This window comes from Phasianus colchicus, chromosome 4 (genome assembly GCF_987193195.1).
Source record: "Phasianus colchicus chromosome 4, bPhaCol1.hap1.1, whole genome shotgun sequence".
NCBI classification, from domain to species: Eukaryota; Metazoa; Chordata; class Aves; order Galliformes; family Phasianidae; genus Phasianus; species Phasianus colchicus.
In genome coordinates this window covers 20205382-20230952 of record NC_143439.1, presented here as the reverse complement: position 1 = coordinate 20230952, position 25571 = coordinate 20205382, and the positions used below count along the sequence as shown (strand labels likewise).

The 25571-nt window shown below is 38.2% G+C and overlaps 2 protein-coding genes across 7 annotated transcripts in view; one reads left to right on the top strand and one right to left on the bottom strand.

The window, feature by feature from the left end:
* Window positions 1-349: 349 nt before the first annotated feature.
* On the bottom strand, window positions 350-16307 carry INTS12 (integrator complex subunit 12). 2 transcript variants are annotated; one of them, XM_031607547.2, is made up of 7 exons: window positions 16085-16307; window positions 10254-10417; window positions 8256-8408; window positions 7613-7800; window positions 4147-4306; window positions 2732-2884; window positions 350-1296 (listed from the first exon to the last, which is right to left on the bottom strand). In XM_031607547.2, exons 1-7 carry the CDS (start codon window positions 16215-16217, stop codon window positions 712-714), a joined length of 1536 nt encoding a protein of 511 aa, XP_031463407.2. In that variant the 5' UTR covers window positions 16218-16307; the 3' UTR covers window positions 350-711. The 2 variants fall into 2 exon arrangements, with proteins under 2 accessions (XP_031463407.2, XP_089994989.1); XM_090138863.1 differs by lacking the exon at window positions 16085-16307 and adding an exon at window positions 15884-15901.
* The window catches only part of GSTCD (glutathione S-transferase C-terminal domain containing), a 72892-nt gene continuing 63518 nt past the window's right edge, over window positions 16198-25571 (top strand). For 2 of the 5 annotated variants that reach the window (XM_090138859.1, XM_031607548.2), the window contains exons 1-3: window positions 16198-16280; window positions 20732-21163; window positions 22944-23381. In XM_090138859.1, the coding sequence (XP_089994985.1) occupies window positions 20753-21163; window positions 22944-23381 (849 nt within the window). In that variant the 5' untranslated portion in view covers window positions 16198-16280; window positions 20732-20752. The other 3 variants (XM_090138862.1, XM_090138861.1, XM_090138860.1) reach the window with 3 other exon arrangements.

Here is a 25571-nt window from a genome sequence, read left to right as displayed (position 1 = left end):
TCCTTCCACATCAAAACAATACAGTTCAATGAGATTGCACATTCAATTAAATACGTGGTGGACAATTATCCATTCACATTACAACAGGACAATCCTAAGGTTCTTTACAGATTGAAAACACCATTTTGGCTCTCTTCCACTCTTCACAGTCTAGGGGTCATTTCTACTCTTTTCCCTCAGAGAACAACTAGAAAGTGACAAAGAAACTTCTTAGTGCAGAAAACCAAGTTAGGCCACTTCTCATATGACTTGTGCAACATGCAGAGAACTCCATTAACTGCCCAACACAAACAACTTGTAAAAGCTAAAGCATTTTAAGGATCAGAAACCTGAATGAAAGAAAGTGGCAGTGATTTCCCAGAATAACACTTTTATTCACAATGCTGAAGGATGACAGCTTAAGTTCAATTTGTATCCACAAATTGTTCTCTTAAATACACCAAAATTCCCAATGCTTACAATTTCACATTCCATTGCTTTGAGCTAAAAACCAACAGCATGTAATAGTGAATATTTTTCTAACATATTGAGTTTTCAGATTTATAAAGTCAGAAGGAATAGTAGGATTACCTAAGATTTACCTCTGGAAAGCATAGGTTTGGGACTTCCCTAATTACTGGTTCAGTCCAGTAACTCAGGGATTTTCTTTAATTAAAAGATAAATGCTGCTCTTTTACAGATCACAATCAGCAAGATCAGCAAGCAGCTGTACTACTTCTTGAGTTTCTTCTGAGCAGCCTTCTTCTTGACCATTTGTAGCCTCTTCATTGCATTGAGCTGAGATTCCTGTGAAGTTGGGCCTTTCAGAGAAGCTGACTGATTACCAGCATCTGCTGTGGTTTTGCTTGCGTTGCCCCCGCTGTTACCTGCAGTCCCACTGTTGCCATTCCCACTGCTCACCTGACTGCTGGTGCTTGGCGCAGTGCTGCTGGGACTAGGAAGACCTACTTTGCTAACATTGTCGCTACTTACCGAACGACTAAGAGTGGTTTTTCCCAGTGTGAGAGGTGGAGGTGGTTTCAGCTGAACAGGGCTTGTGCTATTGTTAGCAGAAGCTATTTTTGACCCTAGTCCTGTTTTGGAAGCTGCCAACCCCGACAGACCCACGGGTTTCTGGTTATTTGAAGCTGCTGCAGGTTTCCCACTGGTGCTCTGTGCTGTTGATCCCAGTTTGGCAGTTGATGGATTGGCAGAGGAGTTTCTGGCTGCAAAAGCAGCCCATCCTGTAAGGCCACTGGTGGTTGCTGAAGAGGAAACACTTGTACTGGCTGAGTTCCCCGAAACTGCTGCTGAGGGCTAAAATAAATAAATCATTCTTATTATAGCGGCATTTATTTGTATAATGCATCACAGCAGGATGAGACTGAGCCTCTGTTTTAGTTCTTTATCCAGAAACACACAGTGGACAATATTTAATCACTGGTCATTATAGTTAAAAAAAAAAAAGCAGTAACAGGAAAAGGATGCAGGCACAGATAACTTTAAATTTCCCAGCCAAATAAAACCAATACCTTTTTTCTATACAGGCTATTATATAGCACTGAGATCTCCCCCATAAATTCTAAACACTGGTTTTACCCAAATAACTACAGTGCAGATTTGTGAAGTATAAACAAGGGAGGCAAGCCAGTATCTTTTATTGCTTGCCATTAACTGGTGTCATTTTTTGACAAGATAACAGATACAAAGATAAAAAACAGCTCCATAGTAACTAAGTATTGCATTCTTCTGGTTAAAGTATAAGCATCAGAACTTTCCTCTTCCCATCTTGGTTCTTAGCAGCCTATACTCCACAGAAACGGTTTTAAAGAAACTGAGCCACTGGACTTCTTTCCTCTAGTCTTTCCATTCAGGCAGTGCAAAAGACAAGTGTTCCGCAGACAAAGCTTCCCTTAAATGCAAAGCACTGTACACATCAGCTGCAGTTCCCAAACCTCAACCAAACAACCAAACCCCAGTTTTCAGCTGGGGATAATACAAATGTTGACTTATTAAAACCAAAATCGTAACAGTTTATGGCCAAGGTGAAGAGTTATTCAGAAGTGTAAGTGCTTGAGCAAAAGCCATCGTGTCATTCATAACAGTTTCCATCTAAGCAGCACAACTGCAAATTTACCTCTGAGAACATGAATAATTGCTTTGATTCTATGTTACAGGTGACGTCCTTCAGTAAGCATCACTGTTTGTTAGACTTCTTTGTCATTTATTATGCTGCTTCTGGTTTATCATCCTAACCAACTCACAACAACATGTATTATAAAGCAACATTTATTAAATAAGTAGGAAGCTGATATATGTTGTCTCATGTTTCTAAATTAGACCCTACAGGATCAGCTGGATTTCCCCACTGCCATGAGTAGAAGCCTAAGTACCAAAATATATGTATGTTACTTGGCCACAGAGAATAAATATTATCTTTTATAGTGTTCTGAGAATCTTTATAAAATCCTGCTTGTATAAAATACTATTAAGAAAAGTTCTCAGAGTAAATTCTGTTCTGTCCTTTTTAACATAAAAATACAGTCAAGAGCTGAATGCTTCAGGGATTTACAACTGAATAGAACTGTTCCCCCCACTCTTATGATGCTAATGCAAAACCACTACGCTATATTACCACTCAGTGTAAATAGTACAGCAGACTACTTTCATTTATTGTGCTTGTGAGAAAATGTGTCTAAAAAAAAAATAGTGAAATGTAAACTTATTTTCTGGAAAATTTATAGGATGTTACCTTCACTTCTGTTCTCTTGAATGCTAGAAAAGTTGTTTGGGTCTCAGGTTTCAATTTAATTTCAGATTTCTTGATCAATGGATCCTTCACAGCTGGTTCAACTGAAACCACTGCTGGAGCTGGTTTTTGAGGTGGTTTTTGTGTCTTCTGAGCCTGAGGAGAAAAAAACAAAACTAGTTAGAGCTTCTACAGTACTGTTTTAAAGCGTGAGCATTATCATATTGCAGTCTAGCCTTTACAATTTGAAGTTGAAAAGTGTCTGAGAAATAAAGTAGTAAAAAGCTGCAGTTGCGGAGGCCATGTCAAATACAGTACTGGTGATAAGGAGTCCAGCCAAAAAGCCATATTGAATAGAACTTCCTATTTCAGCACAGAGACAGGCGCAATGTTGAAACTCAGGAAATAGGAAGGCACTGGGCCATCACAGAAAGGCAAAGACAGTTGAATTTGAGGAAAATGTGGATATGATCCAACAGTATTGGGATGTAGACTGTACAAGTCTGCTAAAAAGTTGCAGTAAAAAAAAGGTAGAATTCATGCTGAAACAAAAAAATTAGAAATGGGCTCACTGAAGAGAAAGTTTGAGTCACTGCATGGGCTATCCTGTTAACTGACCTCAAGCATTGAACTCTGCTAGGTTCGATGTTCTGATGATCATCAGAATAGCCATGTACTTCACTGAGTAATAACTCCTAGGAAGAGATCTTACATTGACTTTCTCTTGTTTATTAGCAGAGGCATTTCAATAGATAACCACTCACTAAGTTACCACAGAACAGCTCCAAAACAGCATATTTTCTGCTATATAAAGAGGTTTGATTGAAAAGAAGATCAGAAGTAGAGATATGTAAACAAAGACACTTTCTTCAGTGTTTGTTTCTCATGATGAGACGAGAGGGATCTCTGTAGGATCAGAAGTAATTACCCTGCTTAGTCAAAAAGTTACCCTGCAGACAAATCAAAATGAAGGGGATTTTGGGGGGGGGGGGGATGTTCTATCTTTCAGCACTGAAGATTTGAGCCAAAATTTGTTCTCTTGTTACAAAAACAATCATTCACATCTACACGTATGAAGAAAATCAAATCGTAGGGATATTTTGTAAATATGTACTAAAAAAATAATCAGTATCACCTAAAATAAAAAATGCTTTGAAATACTATTTACCAAGTGGGAAGGAGTCCTGTTTCACACTTCACTCAAATTTTGCTTTTTTAATAAAAGTTTAAGAAGATACCCAAATACTCCCCAATACTACATTAAAAAACACAGCTGCAGCAAGTGAAGCACAGCTGAGAAAAAATGGTTCTCCAACATTCTTCCAGAGAATTCTGCAACTTAAAGAATACTCTCACACATAAGAAATAACCTGCTCCATTTCAATAGTGCTCAAACTAGACAAAAAACTGACTCCTACCATTCTCTTCATCTGTCTGGTACAGCGGGCACAGTACCATACAAGTCGAGGATCATTCACTTCCTTGTCTGTCACCTGAGGTTTATGGCAATCCTGGTGGTAAAGATTATGGCACTCCTGACACTCTACAAGCTGATTCCCAGAAATAACCGTCATTTGCCTGCAGAGCAAATAGTTAAGAACAGATTACTGGGAAAAGCACTTCAAGGATTATCCAACTGCTGTAAATTTTGCAGAGCTTAAGATAAAGACTAAAAATATTTTTGCTTTTGTGAATATTTTCTAACTGTAGCAGATGAGCTACACTGATTTTTCTTCCTAAGTTCTTCCTAATATTTTAGAAACTTGAAATTGTTAGATTTTCATCAGAGAACTAACATCAAAAAACTTGAATATTATCAAACATGCTTACATGACACTTCTTCTGTTTGATTTTTATGTTAGAAATTTGAGTCTCATCTGCCTTTTCCAATAGAGATTTTACCACTGTTTACTTATTATCAATTTCTCATTACAGTAGCATCTAAAGGCCTAGCCTATGTTTGGATAATTTTGCTGTAAGCTGTAGAGCACTGCAGTTCAAGAACAAATAATTTTGCATTGACTAGTATGAAAGAGTGCTTTCTTCTAAATAATTTAAAAGCATCACCATCCCAACTCTATACTACTTCACTGATGTTTTATTAGCTATCCTTCTAGTCCCTGCAAACAGACACTTGGAATTGGAGATAATGCCAGAATCTTGAAGAGATGGAACACAGAGGATTAACTGTGCAGCTCTGCCTTGAAGCAAGTACAAAGCTGGTGATGAGGACTTAATTCTGCTGTGGGTCTCCGGTGAAAGTAATCATGCTGTATAAATGACAAATTAGTGATGCACACATGACTGTGAATATGTCTAAATTAGCCAAATATCAGTTTTCTGATGATTTCTTCTTTCAGATGAAGAATCAGGCTATTTAATTGCTAAGCTGCTTTTGCTCATAAGCCTGAGGAGCAGGTAGCCAAGTAACCATGGAAACTATTTGTAGATGGGTACAAAAAGGTAATACCTTGTTTCTCTGTAACAAGAAAAAGTAGTCTGAAAGTATTGTCCATACAGACACTAGAACATTTTCTAAGGAATATTTCTCTTTCAAATGGGCTACCAGAAAAAAAAAGAAAACATTTCTGGAAGTCCACCATCCCATTAGAGATGCAGGAAATTTCAAGAGCTATTTTGTTTATTATTCCTAAATAAACTGGGTAAGAATGAAGCAGTGATGCTTTAACCCCATATCTCAAGCAAGAAGATTCACTCTATTTCAAAAATTCTAAAGACAATTGCAAACTAATTTTAAAAAAACTTAACTTTGCATTCTCGGAATCAAGTTAAACTAGTCTTATTTTTAAACAATTTGATAAATGAAAAGCAAACTTAATGATCTTTTAATTTCAGAAAACAAGTACTCCTAGAAAAAGTCACTCTTTCAAAAAATGGGCTTTAATTTTTTTGTCAGGGTTTACTATCAGCTGCAAATTGCAAATAATGTTACTTCTTCACGTGACCAAGGATTCCTGTATCCGTTGAGTCATGGCTTTCTAAGATCTAAAAGTACTGAAGAGGATGAGGTTATTCCAGTATTCTCTTTGTGCCTAGTTTGAAATAGAACAGGATCTAAGTTAAACAACCCACAGCCATCAAATTTCAATATCCCTAATGATTGTGCAGACACATCTCACATTTAGCAAATCTTGAAGAAACATTCTATGTCTTTAGTTTCTACATCTATAAAAAAAGGAATAATCTACAAATGTAATTTTCAGCATTTGTGAACACACTGTACACAAGTTGATAACAGTTGTCAACTTTTTTTCAGCAATATAAACCACTGAACTATAAAAAATACCTACATACTTTGCAACTGGACATGGTGTTCTCAATCACAACTGTCCGCATTTAAGTATTAATAGCTGTCAGCTTCCAAATGATATTCATACCTATGTTACTTTACAGAAGTATCCAGTGCTATTGTATTTCATATGTACTGAAATGTTAGTATTTCAACTCAAGATGGCCAGCCCCAGGAAGGGACCTTACATTGACAGCTGAGCAGTAAATAGTGGAATGCAGTCCTAACAACTATGCTGCATTTAGAAAGCCTGAAGCATAAGTGATCTGAAAAACAATCCATCCAGATTAAGTTGGAAACTGAGAATCAGAAGACATCAGTTCCAGCAGTGTTGATGTACAATAAAAACAAACACCAAGTCTTTGGAGACTGCTACCATCCTCTCTAATGAGTTCCCTCTTTAAATGCTTTTTTCTCTCCAGCATCACCTTAATAAGACCTATTTTATAATCAGTATTGCAGGAAGAAAGGTAAGATTTATTTATTACTTCAGGTGTTTGAACTGTTCTTCCTTTTTCAGTGTCTATTATAAAGTTAAACATCTGAGTTAGCACATGGGAACAATATGACAGGAAGTCTCACCGCTCTACAATTGGTTAACAGTATAATTAGCTGTAATAATGGGAATTCCTCCATGATCCAGAGGCACCTCGAGAACACACTTTCCCACGTGGCTTAAGCTGAGCTAGAATACAATAGTTCTACCAAGAGTCTGGCCAGTTCTGTAAATGCCAGCTCCATCTTCCTCCCTGTCCTGATCCTATGTTCTCATAGCCATGCATACACGAGGATAAGTACACACACTGAGCTGACGGAAACCTGTATCTGCTGAAAAACCTGAGCAGGGAGCTGATCCAGAGGCTAGTTCATCTGATCACACACTTACACAAACAAGACACCCCTGTCAGAGGTAGGGAAGTAGGCAACAAGAGGAACTTAGAGGGATATAAATCACCTGTGAAATACAATGCTTATTCACATTATCTGATCACATAGTGGATATTCAAAAGTATGTTGTTAATTCTTTCACTATTAGATATATCATTAACAAAATATTACTAAGATCTAGTTTTAGAAGCTCTTGCTGAAAAATAAAAGCCTGTTTTGATTGCAGGACACAAGATATATTTAGAGAATTAATTGAAAAAACATGGTCACGTGTAAAGCAATGTCAAATGATTATGAAGTGAACAACACATGCAGAACTCACGCTAATGCCACTAAAGAAAATGTACTCAGAACTGCTTTTTAGAATGCTGCTTAACATTAGCTATTAATATTTTAACTTGTCTTCTAATATTTAAAAGACAGTATCTCTTACGCTACCCTTTTTGTTTTGTCTAATTTTATTAATACTCACTTGCTCTTTTATAAAGAAAAATCATTTTTACTCATTAAAAGCTCCATTTAAAAAAAAATCTTGTTTGTGAAGAATGCTTACATGCATTAGTAGTTTTGCATACATACTTAAGTAATTTCCAGAATACAACCTGCAAGGTAACATTATTTGAATGCTACATGGGCAAAAACCAACCAAAACCAAATACATGACTGCAATGAAACACTTAATTTACCTGCAAACAACACAGGCCAAACCCATTTCCATAGCAAAGTCATCAGCACTGGTTTCCTCAAAGCTAGATAAATCAGGCATGGATAAATCTTTACTTGTCTGAACCGTAATTGGAGAGGAACGAGCCTCTTGCTTCTCGAGTCTGGGCTTCTTTGGCACATCAGCTCCTTCAGCAGCATCCCCTTTTATCTATGGCAAACAAAAAATAAGAAAAAGCAGAAAGCTGATGGACTTCCTAAAATGAGAAAGTGACTGAAACAAGCAAAATGTAAGTATAAAAAGGTGTATATGAAGCATACACACAGCATATTTTCCTGATATATCTTTTCCAAAATACTCATGAATTAGAAACTCAAGTCCACCTTTTGTGCTTCACTACAAGAACCTCAAAAAAGCCTTGGAAAAACCCACATTTCAGGCTGCTACATTTTATTAACTTGTCAGTGTATTTAAAGTATTTACAAAATAATTTTAACTAGACCTTTGCTGGATTGTCTAAACAACAACATGATTTGATAAGACAGATTGTAGGCTACACACTATTAACAACAGTTATACAGACTACAAGGGAAGAGAACTTTCACTAAAACATCTTCAAATTTATTAGCCAGGTTATGTCGCTAGAGAACAAGAATTAGACTCACTTTATCAGCAGATCTCTTTTCTGTTTCTTTTTTCACCTTTTCTGATGCAGTAGGCTTGCCATTGTTGTTACCAGAAGGCAAACTAGAAGAGGCTTTAGGATCTTGCTTACTAGAAACAGGTTTGGTAACACATACTTTTGGTTGCTCTACTTCCTAAAAACAGAAACAAAAATTGAAGTCAAACCCTACACAATCTACTTTGTGTTTGCAATTAGATCACAGATTAGGCAAACATAACATCACATAACACCGTTCACCTGTACATATATTCTTCTAAACATTTCTTAAGTCTTATTATAATACATCCACAAATAACTGTGTTTAAACTACAGTTATTAAAATCTCCCTTAATGCTAATCTTTCAAAGGAAAAGATTTCTGCTAAAAATATAAGTAGACACATGTTGTCTCTGGACATCAATATATCATTCCTTTATGGAGGAAAGTCAATCTCAGTTCATATTCACCTACGAGCTTAATAATTTAGATCAACAGAAACTGATAGTTCTTATTAGTGTTGCATTAGCATCAGCAATGTATAATAAAAAAGAGCGATCAACCATAGCAATGCATATGAGAAAGGTATCCCTCCAACTTGATAATAAGTGAGTAATTCTCTGCTGCATAGTGAGATGAGTGCCGAGCTTCACTTCAGCCCCTCCAATTTTCTTGATTTCCTGTTGCATGTAGACAGTGACAACCAGCCAAGCTGCTACTGCAATCAGCTTTTCAAGCCTCTCTGTGATATTATTCAGTTCTGACAGAAAGCTCCTGAAAGTCATAACACCTGCATTACTACAGAGGTGTACAGCAGTAATTTAGGTTTCAGGAAGCTAACATTTCCACAGAGAAGAATTAGACTCTACAAGCATCATGTATGCCACAAGAGTAATAATGTCTTCTGATATTTTATGTACCTGAAGAAGAAAAACGTTAGTGTGTGTGAACACAGACCATCATTAGAACATACTTGGCTGACTTGTCAACATCCTATGGGGAAAAACTACCTCCTTAATTATATAGCAATACATAGTGATACTAGGATGTACCCACATGTTTTTTTTCATATGCTAATCTCAGATTCGAATACTCTGTCTAGCAGGTAGTTAGTTATTTCCAGAAAAAAAAGTTACATATTTCTATGGGATAGTGATCATTTTCGCCTGCAAATCATTTATGTTTCAAACCATTTGGAATATTATTTCCCCCCTCTATAATTTCAACCATATTGAGAAGAGATCCAATTTTATCAGTTGTTAGTCCTTGAAAGCAGTGAAATTGCTTCTGATAAGTTCTTTGCAATAGCAGCCAAAGTGTCATTATGAATATCAATAACCATATATAGGAAAAAGTTGACTCACCTAACTGGTGATAGGGTCTCTGCCTACAGAACACTCCCTCTCAGAAGTGGTCCTCATCCAGGAGGCATTCTCCTATTGGAGGCTAGCTCTTAAATGAGCTCAGGTAGGCGTGGACCTGAACTGCTTGCACCTATGCTTCCTAGGCCAGCCATCCCCCTTCACCAGGTGATCGATCATCAGATCAGGCCATGACACAACAGTTCCCTTATATCAGTAATTAGCTTTTTTTTAAATAATTATCTAGTCACAAGAATATCTGCATTTTGAAGAGCTTTTCATCTTTGTTTATAACTGTGTAATTTTGGTTCCCCTTTTTGTGGTAGTTACTAAGCAGAATGCCAAAACCAACATAAAATACAAGAAGTACCATTAAAAAAAATCTTTCATTTGCAATATAGTAAGGAAAGGTATTACACATGTTTGGATATGTCAGGATTTTTTTTCCCCCCCATTAACTTACCTGAATGCACTATTTTGCAAAAAAAAAAATGGGAAATGGTGAATTTGAACATTTCATAATTACTCATAATTTTTCCAGTTTCTAATTCTCTTCTAAATCTTCAGTTATAAAAACAAACAAGGGATAGTTGGGGCCATAAAGGCGTGTGAAAATGGCCTGTGTTATCTAATACTAATACCTTCTGAGATGGACGATAACTTGAATCAGCTCCTCTGGCCAAAGACTCATCAAGAAGTGCTTTCAACTTTTCTGCAGAATCCTTGCTCTTGGAACGCAAGAAGCCCAGGGCTTTCAGAAAAATAGGATCGAGCTCCATGTTCACCGCAGCAGCCATAGTGGTGTCTTTGTAGGAAGACAAACAAAAAGGAAGAACTTTATATATATGAAGCCTAAGTCAAACAGCATGTAGTTAACTAGATTGCAAAATATTTTTTGTAAAATAGAGTTACACTGAATCACAGCAAAGGTAGTAAGTGAATTATCATTAGAAAATGACCATGAACTTAAAGAGTTGAAAAACTTCAATTTGGCTTCACATCTGAAGAGAAATCATCTCTGTTCTTTGGACATCTGTGTTCAGAAATTAAACTTGTCATTCTTATGTAAATGCAACAAGTATTTCATATTCTTGATAATCTGGCAATATAGAATATAAATGCAATTAAGTGTAAACTTCAACAAGAGCACCTACCACCCTTATCCTTGTTTAGATTTGCACATGATTTTTAACACATCGATCATTTAAGAGCAAAGAAAAATATGATCAGAAAACTCACTTTCGATAATTCTGAGAATAGCTCCCTGCAATGTAAATACAGAGATACAACACAGCAAGTACACAATTTTTTTCTTCTGTAAAAGTACATTGTTGATTTTTAAATCTAGTTGAAATAGTGAGAAATAACTACAACTTGGATCGCTATTTATCCAAGTTCACTTGTTTTCTCAACAAGTATCTGTCCAGAGCTCTAAGATACCACAGTGCCTATGGAAATGAAGTGAGGAAAAGCAAAGAATGAATTAAAAAAAAAAAACAAAAGTTGCATAGCAGTAGTTACCTGCACTCCAGAGCCTTCATTGCTAATTTCTTTAACAAAAGTTGCATCAGAAATTCTGCTCTTATTTAATTATTAACAATAATAAATTTGAGAAAAAAATCCAAACATGGGAAGTTTTCTGTTCTTATCCAAAATGGAAAATAAACAAATCTCATTTAAAACATATCAGGATATTTTCTTATACAGTGATCTAGAAGTGTTTTCATAAATTCTGCTCAAAAGCACTACTGGGACAATTTTTTTTTTTTAAGGCTGAAGCCTCCAACATTTTGTCTGAAGAATTTCTTTTGTTATTCAAGGCAATGAACTTTTACCTCTCTGACCATATACCAGCAGCAGCAGTCTGCTCCCTCAATGCCTGCCTAGAAGTCTCCAGGAACCTTTATCTCATGCTGGGCTTTCACGAGACACCAGAGAATCGCTCTACTGAGATCATCAAGGAGTTCAACATACAGTAGACTTCATAGGGATTTCATCAATGGAACCAGCAGAGAGTTAAGAAATCTCTTCAAGAGCTCGTTCCCTATTCCTTAATCCACTTGTTAAATCATTTTCCAGTGGCCACAGAACTTGTTCTACCAAGTACTATATACAGCAGGAACTGCCTCACTGCTGATCATGCAGACTACTACAGACATGCAGACTACTCATCCAGACAATTCAGACCCTCCCTAATGTTTACAGAAAGGGAATTCAATGTGTGTGGAAAGTACGTATCCACATGTTTTATACATAAATGCATTTATCTACATCAAAAATTCCGGCTGCTCTTGAGCTCTGTGGTTAAGTTACCATTTCTTTTTCTGTGAATTTGGCTTCCAAGCTTCAGTGCAACATAGCCTTAAATTAAGAATGCTACACACTCCATTGTATAAAAACAGTAGAACAAAGACACTAGTTGTAGGAATTTGGAATAATTCTTAATTCCCTCTTAAAAACAAAGAAACAGAAACCCTTTAAGTTCTTTTCCGAGGCATCTTCAGGGTGTATATACATGTGCACATAAGGAACAGATAGCTTCAACAGTCCTTAGCAAACAATTCAGCACCGTTGTAGAATTTAGAAAACAAGTGTAAGCCTGCTAAATCCATTTCTCTCTTCTGGAAGATAACACTTCCCCAATTTATTTTGAGCTCTAGCTTTTTCAAGGCAACTATTGGAAAGGAATTGTTTAATTCAGACATGTTCAGAAGCTTTCTGTATACTTAGTCTTTCATTTGCACATGAAATTGTGGCAGTTTTTTTCTGCTCTCAAAGGTAAATTGTAATAATGTCACAGGATACTGCAAACATTAACAAAAAGAAATTTCTTACATGGAGGGACTTCATATAGAAAATAAAACATTAAGTAGAAAAAATATAAGAAAAAAGTATATGACACTTTGTGTAGTGGTTTAATGACACAGCTGCAAGATTGGAGAGCTGTAATATAATCCTTGAATCCAAGGTAGAAATGGTTTTCCTTACAGCCATAAGTGGATAGAACACACAGATAAGTTGCAGAGTGGGGTCAAGAATACACACGTTCACTCTTGCAAGTGAGCACAAAGACATCAGTCTAGCCCTACAAGCACCCTTCTTAAGTTAGCTCTCCAATAGTTCTTCATTGTTTCCCAAGTATTTAATGATGGACAGAGAACACCAAATTGATGATAACAAAACTGTCTGATGTATTTGTGATTTATATATGAAATCCTTCTACGATGAAGAATCATTAAGTAACTTCCCAGCATGTTCTACACTAAACAGTTCAAATATCCACATGAAGAAAATTGTTAGTTAATAGGCTGCTCATCTCACAGTGTCTAAGAGTTTTTTTCTGAATCATTCTTTTTCTAAACTATTTTATTCTGCCAAAACTTACACAGAATTAATCGAGCACTATATAGAATATGCAGTCTTTCAACTTAACAGCTACTCTTCCCAGGGTACTACAGGCCAACTGTCCATTGAGTGGCCTGCTACTATTTTGCATACCTATACACTGACATTGCAACGCTATTATCAAATCCATTTGTTGTAAATTCAACTATAGTTATATTTTTCCACTGTCATGGATTATTAGGAGGACTTTCACCCACATATCCTTTGCATCTATCTTCAACACCTGCAGTAATTAACTTAGAGCCAGAAGCATGGATCAGCAGCACGAAATACCTTTCAGCACACTACACTGTGTTTATTAACTATTGACTTAATTTACCACCATAATATCAATTCATCTTTTTTTTCCTCTCATCAGGAAGAGAATTCTTTTTTCCTGACTAAATCTAACAGCTGTGACAGTGGTAGATTTTGTGCATTTACCAATACTGCCTTTTCCAGATCACTCTCCGATTTAACACAAGTCTTGATGAAATAGATCAAGGAAAGCAGAAAAAGCTTGACTTCCATTTTCAGTTTTTACTTTAGTATCATAACGAGGATTTGATTCATGACAACAATTTCACAGTACCTCCCATGAGGGATATTTCAAAACTCAAGCACTTTAGCAGTCCCGACAACTGCATTAATCAGAACAATTGTATTCATCAGTTCTTATTTATGTGACATCTTCATGTGAAATTCAAAGAGTTTCAGAAGATTTGAGTAAAATCTTCCATTATAGTTACTAGCGTGAGTATCCATAACTTTATATTCTATCCTTCAGCATATTTTATCCCATTATTTCCAATCAATAATTCAATCTATCACAGTAACTTGCTTATCTAACATTTCTACGTTACACTATTGTGTTCTATTTGCTGCTTTCTACCACTCAAAGAATATATTTTCAAAGAAACAGAATATCATGGTTTTGGCTGGGATATAGTTAATTTTCTTCATGAAGCCTGACAGATCCTGTGCTTTTGATTTTTCTTTTTTAAATGAAAACAGTACTGATAACACACTGATGCTTTAGTTGTTGCTGAGCAGCGTTGTGCAGAGCTGAGGACATTTCAGCTCCTGTTGCTGTCCTGCCAGGAGGGGTTGGAAGTTGTGAGGGGATAGAACCAGGACTGCTGGCCTAGACCAGGCAGAGGACTAGCCCATACCATCTGGTATCCTGCTCAGCAATAAAAACTGGGAGACAAGAGGAGGAAGAGGGGATGACATTCCAAGAGACAGTGTTTGTCTTCTCAAGAAACTGTTACATGTGATGACTTCTGCTTTCCTGGAAGTGACTAACATCTGCCTGCCAATGGGAAGCAGCAAAGGAATTTCTTGTTCTGTTTGCACATACAGATTTTGCTTTACCTATTAAGCCATCTTAATCATAAACAACGAGTTCTCACACTTTCACATTTCTGATTTTATGCCCACCTAACATGTAGAGAGTGAGTGAGCAGCTGCGTGGTGCTGAGCTGCCTGCTGCATTACACCACAATACACAAGCATTTTGTTTCTAAGAGACCCACTCAAAGCAAAAGTCAGCCACAAATTCAGACAAGCTTTCCCAGGACACCATCCAGCTGGTGACAGGGATCTCACTGCCTCCTTTCACTTCTTTAATTCAAATTGGCACCTCACCTGTTTCAGTTTATGCTTTCACATGAAAGGAAATACAGGCTCCATTTTATCAATCTCCTCTTAGGTACAGAAAGGCTTCTATTTAGGTCCCTGCAAGCCCGTCCTCAGATGATATTCTCCACTCCTCCCCCCAACTTCAGAGCTAGTTATTTTGCCAGAGGACAATCCAGTTGACCAGACATGACTGATTCTTGGTAGATCCCAAGCTGGTTATCCCCAGCCAACACCTGCTCCTCCTCATACTACGGTGGCTTCCTTCATAACTTTCCTATGGATTGAAGGAGGGAGACTGACCAGCCTGTGCTTCCCTGGACTGTCCTGCTTGCCCCTTTTTGAAAAGGGACATATGACCTGCCTTTTTCTACACCCTGGTGATTTCTCTCAGCCTCATGACTTCTCATAGAGAAAAGCAAGCGGCTTCACAATGATACCACGAGAACACAGTTCATCCAGGCCCTGGACTACCAGGCAACCAACCCATGCTTCAGTCCTCTTCTGCAACTTCTCCTTGTTGTGGAAAGAAGGCTCACTGATGAGCCCTGCGGCAAAGCAGATTGTCTTAGATTCAATGGGAACAGTTATTTTCCTTCACAGTACCTGATATGATGCTAGGAGAAAAACAATGTTGATAACACACTGATGTTTCTATTTGTTGCTGAGTAATGCTGTACAGTGCCAAGAGTGTTTCAGTTTTCTCTTACTGAAGAGAACTCTTCAGTGTAAGAGTTGTCTTACTGAAGAGAACTCTTACACTGCCCCACCAGAGAGAAGGCGGAGGAGGCACACAGAGCTAGAAGGGGACAAAACCACTTTTTTCTGATTCTCTTCCCCATCCCACTGAGAAGAGGAGGAACACATGAGAGGCCGTGCAGTGCCTGCTAGGTTAAACCACAGCACACTGAGTATCTGCCCTCACTCGTGCTCGCTGAGAATATAGCACTCGCCCCACTCAGCAGCTGCTCCACGTTTAAGTTGTGCATTCTGTTCCTGATACCCCAGCAGAAGCATCCCGCTGCCGTCGCCGTTTCCTCCTCGTTTTCAACCTAGCTCGCCTTTCATTTTGCTACCACAACCCTCGCGTGCCCGGGGAACGCTTATACACCCCCCTCTGCAGCCCGTCGCCACTCACAGCCCCCGCCTACCTCCTCCTCGTACCACCACGAGCTGCCTGTTTAACTAAGCCCCACTCCTGCATTACCACCTCAAACCTACCCACCCCGGGCCGCCCGCCGGCACCCACCGTGCGGGGCCGGGCAGCTGCAGCGGGCGGGCTCAGCGAGTTCAGCCACGCGCGTTACCGCCGGCCCCGCTCAGCGAGCAGGGACGGCCGCTTCCAGCTCCGCCGTAGGAGGACACGCCCGCACCTCCGGGGAGCTCAACGCCCGCCCTCAGGGCCGGGGACGACACCGCGAAGGCCCCGAAGCTCCCGCCGCGCTCTCACCTGAGGGGAGGAGACGGCAGCCGCCGCCGCCGCTCAGAGCCCTCAGCCGGTACCCAGCGGCCGTTCCGCCTCGCTCCGCGGGCGGGAGGGCGGAGCGCGGCGCGGGTGAGGCGGAGCCGGGCGGGACGCGCATGGGCACACGGAGAGAGGCGGATCCGGGGCGGAAGCGGCGGGGACGTATCGTGCGCGGGGCCGGGTAAGCGGCGGGGAGCGGCCGAGGGAGAGGCGGACCCCGACGGATCAGCGCTGGTGGCGACCGGGGGCCGTTTATCGGCTCGCGCGGCGGTGGGCGGGGCGGGAGGTGCGTGAGGCAGCGCGCGGGCTCGGCGGCCTTGGAAGTTCGCGCCTCGCCGCTGCTTCCCCGCGCGGGCTCTCTTCCCGCCGGTTGCCCCGTTCCTGAAGCGCGTGCTTGAGGTGTTTGCCGACGGAGACCCGCGCTGGTGGCGGGAAGGCACAGTCCTTTGGATACGCTGAAGGGTGCGGTGGCCCTAAGCTCCCGCAACGCGTTGATCGTCCGGTTGGAAATATAGCTCGGCTTCCCACAGTTGTCTCCCATAGAGCATAAATATTAACGTCGCGCAAAGTGAAATATTTCCTGGGGGCACCTGTCTTTTTAAGTGACTTGCGGTGAGCAGCGTATCTCAGATGCTAACTAAGATGTTAGCCAAGCTGACTGTAAAACTGAAAGCAAACCGCGTTATTTATCTTCAAGCTGTGTTGCAAAACCTGTGATATTCATTTTTTATGTTCAGCTGATTTCTGCCTTCCCTTCTTTTAATAGTGGCTACTATTAAAAAGGCCAGTATAAGGACAGAAATCCGTCTCACAGAATGCAGGCTAATCAGAAAAGGACAAATGCCAGGAAAAAAAAAAAAAAGTGTTATAATTAAACGGGTGCACAATGTTATGTCTCAAGGGTTTTGTTAGTTCCATTCTTTATTTTATTATGACAGAACAGCGGGGGTTGGAGGAGGTCTCAAAAGATCATCGAGTCCAATGCCCCGCTGAGCAGGTTTTCTACAATAGACTGCACAGATTGGCGTCCAGACGGATCTTGAATATCTCCATAGAAGGAAACAAGCTGTCAGGAGGCAATCTCTAAAGCAAAACAGGGGAGAGGAGTGGGATGTGGCAGTGTGAGAGCCTACAGTTCTCTGAAGTGAAAGAAAAAGGCCTTGAGTATATTCTCACAAGAAATAATTTAAGGAAACAAAAGTCATCTATAGACAGGTCCCAGATAGATTTATTTTGCTTTATGTCCTGTGAGAGACTAATATGAATACAGTTGGGCCAAATCTTATTCCACTGACTGGATTTCAGAAGCAGGTGGTGTGTCATTGTTCACTGTCTGAGGCTGGGGAAGACAATTTCCTAGATAAGTGTTTGGAGTAGTCAGTGAATGATTTTTTTGTGTGTGTGTGTGATAAAGAGGTCTGTGATGCCTAGTAAGACCGAGAGAAATTTCTCAATTAGTCTCAATCTTCTAATTTCAAAGATGAATAAAAAATATTTCTATTTTAGCAAGCGAGGCGTGTTTTTTGGCAGCTGCATAGGCTGTGTGACAGTTCAGAAATTATGCTGCCTGTTTAATCACTTTGTGAAAAATAAAAGAACTTTCAGTATTAATTTTTGGAGTTTGTAGGAAGTAATAGTTGCATTTAGAAGTCAGAAAATGGTGAAAGATGACTTGCAAAATATTTCTGCACCAATTGAGCTCAGGCCATTTTATTATCCACAGTGTAATAAAAAGCTCCTAAAAGATTAATATTTCTTCTGTGTTTACCCCATGCATTGCAAGTTCTGTGGTTGCAATGAAACTGAGTCTAGACTTGACTTATTCAGATTGTCATTTGGCTTTTGAAATTACATAGCTGTGAACAAAGTTAACTTCAGTGCTACTTTTTGGCCATCTGAAATCTCTCCTGTGAAAAAATGGATGTAGTGTAACTGGAGAAAAAGCAGGAAGTTAGGGCTTTAAGGAACAGATAGATGGTAGATGAGGGTGGCTGTTGTCATTTGTACGTAGGACGGATCTGGAAAAGTGGAAGGAAGGGCTCATACAATGTTTATGAGTCCAGCTGCAAGTTTGGGAATAGAATTAGTGATAAAATGCCCATGGTATACTACAGACTACACAGGAAAAAGAATCCTGACGTTTCTTTCTGGAGACAGCTCATCTTCTAAGTTAGAAAAAGAAACACAGTAATATGACAAAATAATTCGAGTGATTCTCTGTGTGTTTAATAGTATGAATGAAATGTCTGTGGCTCTTCTGTACATTGAAGTTGGTGAATAGGTAGGATTTGACTGTGATGATGATAGAATAAGAACAAAGTATTCATTACATCGGTGAGGATCACTTTACGTGCTGTTTCCATCTATTTCAGGAAACCTCATGCTGAAACAGACTAGAAAGTTACCAAAGGTAGTGCTTATTGCTGTTGCTTCCTTATTTCTCATCTTCACACCTCTTCCATGTGCAAACTTTGGAGAGTTTGAGTCAGTGGAAGCAGTGTATAATCATTATACATTCCTATCTTGTTTTGAGAGGGAGTACTCTCCCTCCCTAGATAAGTACAATCCTCAGTGCTTCAGCACTGTGATGTTCAAAAGCCACTACTTTCAAGTGGGTAAAATGCAGTGAAGAGTTAAATGTGAGTGTTAGAAGTAGAGGGAAGAGCAAATCTGAACAAAGTGACAAGTAAATCTTAACCCTCGTAACATCCATGGGTAAAGCTTTAAAAAAAAAAGATGTTCAGTTTAAAGTGGTTGTTTGGACTTTTCTAGAATTTAGATGCAAGTTCCTCAGTGACTATAAAGGAGACAGTCTCAATACAAGTGTATTACATTATGGGTTAAGGTAAGCGGGCTAAGAGACTGGAGTATGCATTTATCCTGCTTCAGGGAGATTCAGCAGTGTTGGCATACGTGCTTTGCGTGGCTTCTGGATGTAATAGTTTTGTAGCTGAGGACAAGAATGGTTGAATTTGTCTGGCCAAATTTCAAGCTAAATTTTGAGCTCCAAGGAGACAGATGGATTAATAGGATGGTGTCAGCTGTGGCATTCACGGGGTTGAGTACAGAGCAGACCAATAACCAACAAGTCATTATTTCCAATCAGTTGCTGTCCCTGGGACAGACTGACAGTTGCTATCTATTACTCATCGCTACTGGGAAGAAGTCATTTTGTTCAGTGGATTGGAGTAAGATTCACACTGACAGCATTAACCCATTCATCTACCAGTTTTCAAAGCAGAACATCTTTAATCAGTGGGCTGATCAGTTGTGCCTCTATTTTTGCATCTTTCTAGAAGTTCTGTAGGAAAGGATTTGAGATTAAGTGTTTAAATATATGGATGTAACAGATAAGACTAGCTCTTCTCTCATCTTCTCCTCAATTACTTTCACTAAACTGTTTTCTCCGCAGTTGTAGTTACGGTATTGTATCCATCATGATTTGTATGTTTATCCAAGCAAAATAGCTTTTAGGAAAGTATTTTACATACTTTCGTGTACTTTATTATTCTTTGAGTGGAAGCTGTGTTAATTAAAGAAAAGCAAGAGGATTTTTATGATTAGGCACTCTTGTTTTGAGACAGCCATGTAACAGAACAATTGAAAAATATTTCTGTGTAACAGTCATTGTGATTCTTATTTAATGTCAAGTGGGCTTGATTTTATTTTTCCGTTGCCCGTCTTTGAGCAATTGGTCTGTTCCAGTGATAGATGATATAAAACAGTACATTTGATGTACATCTCCATATCTGAAATGTAAGAACTTTTTGCTGTGTATTGCTATCATGTCCCTATAACTATATAGAGACATTATTAGATAGTTATTTGAAAGATTTTGTCCCAGTGTCACTTGTGCTCTACATATATGCATATAAACTATATATAAATAACCATACTGCATAGCTGAGCAGCAGAGTTCTTCCTTGTATTGTAATGAAGCTTTGTTCTGTATGATTGTTTTAAGAGTGCCATCTAGTGCCCAATGCTTTTCAGTAGGAATTGTGATTTTTAAGTTAACAGGGAACATTGTGTGGTGGTGGCACTGAAAAGCTATTACATTATTGTTTTATATTACACTAGTATGGAATGACTTAATTAAAAAAAAAATAGACTTTCAACGAAGTATAAGGAAAATTAATTAAAAATTTTAATATAATGACGTTAATTTCAGCTACATCACTCTTGTATTTCACTTTAAAACAGTGTCTCTGTGTGTGCGTGTGCTTTAACAGAGATGCAAATGTATGCATGATAAAAGTGTTTTAGGTGCTCAGGAACATATTCTTTTTAATATTGTATGATGAATGTATGATTATGGGAGGTTACTGATTTAAAAATGAGCTTTGTTATAAAATGTTTAAACACTTCAAAGTTTAAAATAAAATCTTTTCTTCTTTTTATATGTTTACTTAGTGTCAGAAATCAATTCCTTGTCAATGATGTGTGAGGCTATATGTGAAACATTTTCCTCTCAAAGTCCCGCAGTCTACTTGCTCAGGCAGGATGTCTTTAATAGTATCTTATTTTACAATCAGTTTTAGCAGATAATGGTACAACTGCTGTTTCAAACCCTCTGTTTTGTTCTCAATTCTGTGTTCTTTTATGACTGTTGTATTCTAATTTCTATTTCAGGAACTTCAGCTCAGGAGGAAGATGAAAGATAGCGTCCCTGAAGAACATTTGTATTTGGGTTTTTCTCATCAGTGTCAAGATAGTATCTTTCCTCTTCATACGTCTATTTCACTCTTCTTGCTATCCTACTGTGACTGCAAATCATTCAAAATTTTCTTAGTGCCGACTAATGAAAATGCAAATGATCAGTTTGTGACAAAAAACCTCCTTGGAGATCTTGAGGTCCATTTAATCTCCAAATGTCAGCTTCCTATGGTCGTGCAGAGCTGCTGTTTACCTGCTGTTGTCACGAAAGATGGCAAGTTCTGTCGAGCTGGACTTTCTGTTGTCTTAAGACATATAATACAGAAAACATTCGAGGCAGATCCATCCAAAAAGAATGTTTTGGAACTCCTAGGCTTTAAGAAGACCTGCTTAAAAGCCTGTGCAGAAGTGAGTGCATCTCTTTCTCTTAGTTATATTAACAGGGTTTTAAATAAGAATGGAATACTCTGATGTAAACTCTTAATATTGATATTTACTGTATGGAGAAATGTCTGTATTTTATCATAAGGCAAAAACTGTTCTTTTTGAGGGTATAACTTCAGTGGCACAAAAAGTACCTAACAATTCAAAAACTGGGTCAGATATTTGCTTCATTTTGGCAATATAGTCTCAGTGAGTTAGTACTGTGTCTATTCCAGTTTTAAGTTAATTAAAAAATACCTAATTTAATGATAATTTTTCACAGAATGCCACTTTTTTTATCTGATGAAATCAAATATTTGAAGGTGGGATGTTTTTATGTGAAGTCATAGATGTGTCTGTTGCAGCAAATACAAGATCTTTGAGCATGTCATTAGGAACTAATCCTACGTACTTTGCACATGATAAATTTTATCTGAAGAACGTGAAATCCGATGAGAAATAAGTGAGGGACACTGCTGGCTTTGTGGAGAATACAGGAATCAAGTTGTAACCTTGCAAAGTTTGCGATAGAATTTTTGAATGTACTTACATGTTATTATCAATATTAATGTAGGCATTTGAGAATTTGAACTAGTAAAGCACTTTTCAAAGTTTTGTCCAGGATGTGACCTTTGTCACAGCCCTACAAATGTAAACCTGTTCACACTAGTCACTGCTATATTTGCCTTCTTATGCTTACTTCACACCTTATGAATAACCATATTTCAGATTATATCACAGCTGACTATTGCCTGTCTTCATCCCCTTTCTGATACTGCTTTATGAAGGGACATTGCTTTTCTTCAATCAATCCATATAGATAATTAATTACTTGCCTTTAGATTATTCAGAACTTGAAATGTACACTCTGATAGTTAGCTAATTAAAGGTAACTGGTCTGCCAGGAAACCAGTAAAAATGAATTCCTGTGTAGCAGAGGTCCTAAACTGAAGACCAAATGAAGTTTTACTGGAATGATTTGGGCATTATAAATGGTTGTCCAAAGAAATGAAATTATCCCTGGAAGATGTTTCTTGGTAAACTAATATAATGTATTTTTATTAACTAATTCTGAATGATGGTAATTACAGCTTTTACAATGTGCACCTTTGTCAATACTGTGTTTCCTCAAAGAATAAGGGAAATTAGATTTAAATGCATGATGTTTGGGAAAAGCTAGAAAAAGCAAACTAAAGATTTTGACAACTATCATTTAAAAATAAATTAATGCTTATTGAATATTGAGTTTAATGTACAGTACTGGCATGCTGTGCTGACTGTATCTGTGATTCAGAAGCATTCTTGGGGAAGACATAGTAGGAGACTGCAGTTGATTTGGGATCGCAGCCTAAAGTAAATAATAGAGAACGAGAATAACATGAAAAAATTGTTTAAACTTATTGTTTGGTTACACTAAAGTTTCTTAATGTTGGATGCTAAGAAAAAAAATAAGAGAACTAATCCAAAGCATTTCTGTAAACTGGACGCTTCTCATGAGTTACACAGCCAGCCTCATCTTATGCCAGTGAAGGGAAGTGAAAACATACTGTATTGGATAACACTTCATCCTGTTATATATAACATTTTGCTTCTTAACTCAGCTATCGCAGAAGTAATACAGAATATTTGGGCTCCTAAGATTATCAGAGGATGTATTTGAAGCTGGAGTTGCTAACTTTGGCTGAAGTTTCCTTGTTTAAAGTAGACAAAAAGGTAGCTTGGATTTTATTTCTTGTTGTATTTATTAGATAAATTTATTTGACAGGTTAGCCAATGGACCAGACTCTGTGAGATCAGCATACCTCTGGCTGTTGAAGGATTTTTGACGGCATCTCCTGAGCACAGTCAGACTATTCCTGCTGACATTTTACAGCTTGAAAGAAAACTTGGAGAGCCTGTCCGAGTGCATAACGATGACAAAATTCGAAGGCAAAAGCTTCAACAACAGAAGGCAGGTGCCAAGGCTGCAGCAGAGGAAGGGAAAACGGTGGAGGTGCATGAACACCCACTTCCAAGTTTGGAACTGAGTGTAGCTTTCTCTAAGCTGCATGTCCAAGAGGTATCACGTGCAGTCAACAGAGAAGCCCCTCTCATCAGGAGAACAAAAACGTCTGACCTTCCACCTTTAGACCACGTTTTTGCAGAGGGGCTTTATTTTACCTTGGCAGATATAGTGCTTTTGCCGTGCATCCATCAGTTCCTGGTAAGACATCAAATTCTGCAAATATTAAGTAGTGTAGATTGACTTTTCTAAGAGCTGGAAAATTGTAAAATGTGTTCATTTAAAATATGTTGCAGCATTTGCAATGCGAGCATAACCTGAAACAGACAACTTGCCTTTGTTTTTATTTTTGTGCAGTCTAAAACCAGGGCTTGGTGAGATCAACAACGTTAATTTCAAATAGTACTTAGTAAACCTTCTTGGCTACCCAAATATAATACTGAAATACTTTGGCAGGAAATACTTTAGCCAGAAAATTCCTGCATGAGAATATTTAAAATGGACACTTGTAATACATTACAATGTGCATAAAACAGAAGTAGGTAAATATGAACCTATTTCAGTTTTGGAAATGCACTGGGAGAGCATTAGACAAAATGTGTTATTTGGCATTTTGTTGTTCTTTTACTGTATCAGTACGATCGGAATTGAAATTCTTTTCACCTAAGGCTTGAAACTTTGTTACTTTGTCTTGACATAGAATGCTCTTTAGGGAGGAGGTGAAAAGAAAGATTTAGGGACTACAGTGGCTTTTCAGAGATGTAAACGTTCAAGTTTCCTTGCTGTATCAGAGCCAAAGAGATATTTGAGTATTGTTTAAAAAAAAATTGTTTATGTGACTGGCATATAGTTTCTTGTAGAGGATTTTTTTTTTTTTTTTTATTTACAAATATTTCCTTTTAAAATATAGTGTGGGAGGATTTCTGATTTACTTATTTCTTTGCATAGTATGTTAATATTCTTAGTCTCTGCTCTTGTTTTTTTTTTGTGGTTCCTAGAAATGATTCCTTCACTGGAGACAAAACATTCCTGTGTAGACAACCCTGTTTTATTCTGTCTCAAATGGATGTTTTTTATTACCAAGCCCTCTTGTGAAATAAGCCAGTTTCTTTGCACAGTAGTAGTTAAAAGATGGACATGTAGACAGTATCACATACCTTCATATCAGCAAACTTTTTATTTGTTTGTGCAGTACTCTGTTGGTTTTGTTAGGTCATTTTTAAATAAACTTTGTGTTCTCCTCCTCCAAGCAAGGTCTGATCACTGTGACCAAGCTCAGAAAGGAGGTGTTACACCTGGGGAGCCAGCTTCTTTGGCTTCTGCTTCAGTCCCTCAAACCTCAGTAATCTCTAGTTTTGTCATTCATAGTATTTTTGCTGCTAAACTGTTTTTCCACAGTTTGTGGAAGGTTCTTTGTTTATTACAGCATAAGAAGAATTTCCCTGGAAAATATTACATTGCATAAGGTCTTGGAGTGGAGTTTGTAACTGAGAAGTTATTGTCCTGCTTGCAGTCCAGTGAGAAAAGCTGTTTAATTTTTTTTTTTTTTCCCCATAATACAATCTTATGTTGCCTTTATGATCAAATAACATCCTGAAGAAAGTTCACATTTCCCTTTAGGAAACTTTTTATTTTTTCATACTTAAAAGCAATTCATACTTTCAATATCAGATTGCACAAGCATTTTAGAAATGCCAGTAGCATGGTCTACTCACAGATGCCTTTATCCATTTTCTCCTTTGCAATTAACCTCATACGTTCCCAGCATCAAACAACAGTAGACAGTTTTCAGTTGTCTTCATCTTGTCTTTTTCCTTTGTATCAAGAATTTTTTGCAGCACAATGAAGAAGAGCAGCACATATTAGTAAAGTAATATGGATGTTCTAAATAGATAGTGGATATATGCCAAATTTCATTACGTAAGACTATTTTGGGTCTTGTAATGTGATGAGAGTTTAAGAGCTCTCCCATCCTGTATAAAGAATTCAAAACCTTCAAAACGTTTGAGACAAACATTGTCATTAGTAACAGGTTCATTCCTCTGTACCTTTAGATTAATGGTAGGTTAAAAGCTCAGTTCACACTTATTGTAGGGAGAGCTTTAGTCGCTTGGCTAGCGGAGCTCACTTCGTACCACATGGGACTGAGAAACATTGTTTGCTTTTTTGTCCTGATAGCACTCATCTACTAAATACCAGTATATTGCAGATTCTGGAGGTGTAGAATCAAGTTCTATTGTGCAAATACCTCAATATCTTAACTAGGAGAATTTAACAAAACATGGTTTGAACCCAATTAAGCTATCAGATTTGATGATTTTATTATTGCCCATCTCTCTTCTTCTGCCCTACCCTTTTCCTAACCTCTGGACAGAGGCTCGGTAGAGCAGG

Bases quoted from the DNA above. Each gene is read 5' to 3' on its own strand.
- INTS12 (XM_031607547.2), bottom strand. From the start codon at position 16,217: ATGCGCGTCCCGCCCGGCTCCGCCTCACCCGCGCCGCGCTCCGCCCTC. The intron at 7,801-8,255 runs GTGAGTCTAATT...TGTTTGCCATAG, and splicing joins AAAAGAGATCTGCTGATAAA to ATAAAAGGGGATGCTGCTGA. The intron at 1,297-2,731 runs GTAACATCCTAT...TATTTATTTTAG, and splicing joins TCAAGAGAACAGAAGTGAAG to CCCTCAGCAGCAGTTTCGGG.